This window comes from Oryzias melastigma, linkage group LG19, assembly GCF_002922805.2.
Source record: "Oryzias melastigma strain HK-1 linkage group LG19, ASM292280v2, whole genome shotgun sequence".
In the NCBI taxonomy this organism is placed as follows: Eukaryota; Metazoa; Chordata; class Actinopteri; order Beloniformes; family Adrianichthyidae; genus Oryzias; species Oryzias melastigma.
The window spans coordinates 6,194,848-6,200,075 of record NC_050530.1 but is presented as its reverse complement, the minus strand read 5'-3'; the positions used below and the strand labels follow the sequence as shown (position 1 = coordinate 6,200,075).

The following is a 5,228-nucleotide window of genomic DNA, read 5'->3' as shown; positions in this document are numbered from 1 at the left end:
TAGTTCAAAAAGCTAGCCGAATGATCATTTTTAAAACTTTAAAACTGTAACTTTTTAACATAATTAGAAATAACAAAAAGGCAGGAATATTTTTCCAGAATAAATCAACTTAAACCTTAAATAACTTTTAATATTTTACTCCCATAAACATATATTTTGTCAAATTACACAAGTTAGAAATGAGCTCAAGATAACATTTGGTCATTAATAACAATAAAATAAAATGATCTGGATGACCAGATATAATTACCTTCACTTGCCTTGACTTTGACACTTGTGAATTATTTCTTGTGTTAATAGAACAAGAGTAAACCTTGGATAAGCACTTATCCCTTATTGAGTGAGATAACTCAATTCCTAACTCATCCTTTCTCAATATCCCTAATTTTCAAATTATGTGCTATAAAAAAACCATCAAACAGATGTACAGTTTTAGAAATGAGATGCTTGGACAGCTTTTTATCACATCAATAAGTCCATCCTCCATAGGAAAATTCTGAATTTTTGATTGGATAAACTGAAAAATTGAGGTGTTGTTCCTGAAGCTGGAAAAATGATGAAGACTGTCAGAGTACAGGTTTTTAATCGAGATTCTCCAATCGTGGTAAGATTTATCAGAGTAAAAAGAGTGTCAATTGTGTTTGCACATTCAGAGTCGCTATAAGGAGTCCTGGACGAAGCTACGCGACGGTGGCTACAAGCTCCGTTTGGATGCCATCCCGTTCCAGTCGGCCAAAGCCTCTGCAGAGATCCTCAGTGATGTGAGATTACATTTCATCTGTTTTTGACTGTCGGAAAATAGAACAAAAGAAGTCAATCAATTAATGATTATTCCAGCAAAAGTACAAAGAAGACTTCGAGAGAAGCAAAGGAAAGATGATTGGTCTGAAGGGACTGCAGGACGACTTGAACATCGCTCACTCCGTCCACGCCAGCAGCCTGCAGAGTGACGTGAGTGCATCTCCGCTTCAGAGAAAAAGTCAGTTTGGAATAAGAAATTCATCAACTTCTTTCTTTGAAATGTGTAGCTCAAGTATAAACAGGACTCTGCGAAGCAGCTGTCTAAGTTCCACCTCTCCATGGACATGATGGAGGTGGCTCACGCCAAAAAAGCGCAGGCGCTGGTCAGCGATCAGGACTACAGGCTGTCCCTGCACAACTACACCTCCCTGCCTGATGACCTGAAGCTGCAGGCCGCCAAGAGAGCCTACGCTCTGCAGAGTGAGGTGGGAGGACGTCTTCATTAATGCATTTTATTACTCTTGTAGTTAAATAACACAGTAAAAGTGTTTAACCCTTTACTACCCTAAAAAGAAGAAAACAAACACCAAAAAGGTATTTTTTTCTGCTGCTTATTGCCTTTGTACGGTGCCCCTAAAGGGACATCAAAGTTGAAAAAAAAATTGTTTTTTTTTTCATTGAAGAAAAAAAATTTATTTTCCAAAAATACTTAAGGGGCTCCGTAAAAAAATTAAGTTGAAAAAAATTGAAGAAAAATTTTTTTTTTTTTTTTTTAATTGAAGGAAAAAAAAATTAAAAAAAATTTGGGGGCTCTGTAGAAAATTGAAGTTGGAAAAAAATGTAGGACTTTTTTTTTATTAAAGAAAAAAATATTTTTGCTAAAAAATACTTATGGGCTCCATAAAAAATTGAAGTTAAGAAAAAAAAGTAGATTTTTTTATTTTAATTTAAGAAAAAAATTGTGTTTTCTACAAATACTTAGGGGCTCCGTAAGATATTGAAGTAAAAAAAAATTGAAGAAAAAAATTATTTTTAATTGAAGATTTTCTTTTTTTAAATTGAAGAAAATGTTTTTTTTAAATCTTAAAAGCTCTGTAAAAAATTGAAGTTGAAAAAAAACTGTAGATTTTTTTTTGCTTGAAGAAAAAAAAATATTTTTTAAAAATGCTTGGATGCCCTGCAAAATATTGAAGTTGAAAAAAAGGAAAAGCATGTTTTTCCAAAAATTAAAATAGTAAAAAAAAATCTGCTTAGTATTTTCTGTGAACAAAAACCTCACAGGAAAATAAATTCAAAACGATGTCTTTGCTTTGTCTGCAGAGAGAGTATCGCTCTGACTTGAATTATTTGCGGGGTGCCGCCTGGATCGCCACTGGAGCCCTGCAGATTGAAGAGTCCAAACGAGCCTCAGATCTGATCAGTGATGTGAGAAGTTTTCTTCCTTATATACTCAATTAATTACATTTAATTTAACTAAATAAATGAAACTGGTACATTTTTTTCTACATTCTTCAACTGTGTTTTATCTATTTTTTAATTATGATGGTTCTTTGTCCAACAGAAAAAGTACAGACAGCAGCCGTGCAGATTCAAGCACACCTCCATCGCAGACTCTCCAGACATCGTCCACGCTAAACTCAGTGGGCAGATCACAAATGAGGTGAGAATTAATTTAATTTAATTTTCATTTTATGGAGTCTTCTCATTTTTATAATGGAGTACAAGGGCCACCATAACAGATAAACATTAAAATAAATATATGAAAATAATTATGTGAAAAGAAGTCTAAATTTTACGTAAAAGTTGGGCCTTTTTGTCAAAAGTCCACATTTTACTAGATTAGAGTTGTGAAACTTAAAAAAAACATATTATGGGGAAAAAGTCATACAATTATAGAAAAAAAACATTAAATAACGAAAAAAGTTGCAAAATTAAAGAAAAAGGTAAAAAATTATACATATATAGATATGTACAATTATTAAAACTGTCAAAATGTTACGAAAATTAAGTCAAAATTAAGATTATATGACTANNNAAACATAAAGTCGTACAATTATGAGAAAAAAGCTAAAGTTTACAAAAATACAGTTGTAAATTACAGGAAAACCATCAAAAATATAAAGTCATATGAGAAAAAAGCCAAAGTTTTACAAAAATGTAATTGTAAATTTATGAGAAAACAGTTAAAATTTACAAAAATAAAGTTGCACAAATATTAGAAAAAAAAATAAAATTTTACAACCATAAAGTTATAAAACTACGACAAAACAGCCAATTTTTTTTTGAAAATAAAATTGTATGAATATGAAAAAAAAGCCACAATAAAGTTTTACATTTATGAGAAAACAGTCCAAGTCTTTATGATTATAACAAAAAAGGTTAAAAAATGCACAAGAGTCAGAAACATATTATTTAAAAAGTTGTAATTTTACAAGGAAAAAGTCCTGATTTTTCAAATACAAAGGTTTAATGTCACAAAAATAAAGTTGTATATTTACAAAAAAAAAGTCAAATATCCGTCTTGGAATTATCTGCAATACAAATCTAAAAAGTAATGTTCGGTTGTATTTGTTAAAACATTTTAAAAGCTAAAGAGGGATTATTGGGCCCAATTTAAAAGCAGAAAAATAAACAAATGTATGAGAATCAAATCATAAAATTATGAAAAAAAAGTAAAAATGTATGAGAATAAAGTTGTAACATGATAAGAAATAGGGCATAATTTTATAAGAGTAGAGTCCAACAATAATGAGAAAACAAACAATTTGCAGGAATAAAGTTAGTTTATGCTTAAAAATTCATACTTTTTTGAAAATAAAATGTTACATTTAACTTTAAGATAGCTGTAACGAAGAGGCGGAGGCGTTTGGATCCATTTGCAGAGAATTTAATAGCGAACAAAACAGGCAAGATGTGGTCAAAAAAACAGGCAGAATTCCAGTAACAGGAATAGAGCATGGAAATAAACGTCTGGACAGATTGCGGTGCAAAAACAAAGACCTCAAGACCACTGTCTAAATACTGTTTGTTCTGATGAGGTGATGGGGAACATCTGGGAGAGCCTTGGAAGAGGGAGCAGAGGCTGATGGAATATTGAGTGAGAAATGGCACAGGGAGTGTCAATACTCTGGTGATGGCTCCCTCTGGTGGCCAAAAAGAGGCATGGCAGCCTGAGACCTGACACTAGCACTGCGACAAAATCTGACTAAAACTGGTTTTATTGTAAATGTAGAAATGTATCTTTATGAAATTATTATCACAACAACTTGACTTTTTTAAATTGTAAAATTACAAATTTTTAAATTCACAATTTTATTTTCATTAAATGATGACTTTAATCATAATTGTACAATTTTTTTCTCATGGTGTTCAGAATGTTTTCATTCTTTAAGGTGGCCCTACTACTCTGTTGTAATTATATTTTTGTAAAAAAATGACTTTTTCCGTGTAAAATAATGACTTTTTGAATTATACGTTTATTTTTCATAAAATGTAAACGTTTAATTTTTATATATTTGTTTATTTTTTTCTCTTGTAGTTGCAATAATACTCGGTTTTTTTCTTATATATATTTTTTTCTTGTTACAAAAGGTAAAAAAAATCTGTATTTTGCTTATTTTTCTCTTTTTTTTAGCGCTTGTACAAACAAAAAGGTGTGAACGACCAACACAACTACACTATTACGACTGAGAGGCCTGAGATCACACAAGCGAAGATCAACGCAGCAAACTTCAGCGAGGTACAATGAGAAAACGTGCCTTAATTTTTATTTATTGTATCTTTTTTGTGCGACATGTTTGAATGTTTTTTCTGCTGCAGATCAAGTATAGAGAGTCCTGGCACACTCTGAGGGCTCAGGGCTACAAGCTCACCATGCAGGACATCCCCTTCCAGGCCGCCAAGAGCTCCACCGGCATCGCCAGCGACGTGAGCTACATCAAAAACGACTCCAAATATGTCAACATCAGAGACTATAATAACCTCTTCTCTGCAGTACAAATACAAATACAGCCACCTGCTGGACAAGGGCAAACACATTGGAGCCAGGAGCGTCACCGACGACCCCCACCTCCTGCACTGCCTGCAGGCCGGCCGCCTGGCCAGCGATCAGGAGTACCGCAAAGACGCGCTGATGACAAGCGGCCAGTACCACCTCACTCCGGATATGATCCACCTGGTGGCGGCGAAGAACGCCCAAACGCTGGCCAGCGATCAGGACTACCGGAAGAGGCTGCACGAGTACACGGTGCTACCCGACGACATGAAGGTCAAGTGGGCCAAGAAGGCGTATGAGCTCCAGAGTGAGGTAAGATAATCAATACAAGTTTAAAAAAAAAGCCTTCAAGCATGATTATCATTATTATTATTATTATTGTTTTTGTAGAAACTCTACAAGTCAGACCTCAGTTTCATGAAAGGGGTGGCCTGGGATGGAGTGGGGGCACCTCAGCTGGAGTCTGCCAAAAAGGCTGGAGAGCTCATAAGTG

General features: G+C 33.9%; 1 protein-coding gene across 2 annotated transcripts in view; it reads left to right on the top strand.

Annotated features, from left to right (window-relative positions):
* Positions 1–5,228, top strand: part of LOC112154596 (nebulin-related anchoring protein) — a 33,954-nt gene that overhangs the window by 22,457 nt on the left and 6,269 nt on the right. For both annotated transcript variants that reach the window (XM_024285669.2, XM_024285670.2), the window contains 9 exons: positions 654–761; positions 838–951; positions 1,029–1,226; positions 2,062–2,166; positions 2,303–2,401; positions 4,376–4,480; positions 4,561–4,668; positions 4,736–5,047; positions 5,126–5,228. In XM_024285669.2, coding sequence (XP_024141437.1) covers positions 654–761; positions 838–951; positions 1,029–1,226; positions 2,062–2,166; positions 2,303–2,401; positions 4,376–4,480; positions 4,561–4,668; positions 4,736–5,047; positions 5,126–5,228 — 1,252 coding nt within the window. The remainder of the gene's footprint in view (positions 1–653; positions 762–837; positions 952–1,028; positions 1,227–2,061; positions 2,167–2,302; positions 2,402–4,375; positions 4,481–4,560; positions 4,669–4,735; positions 5,048–5,125) is intronic.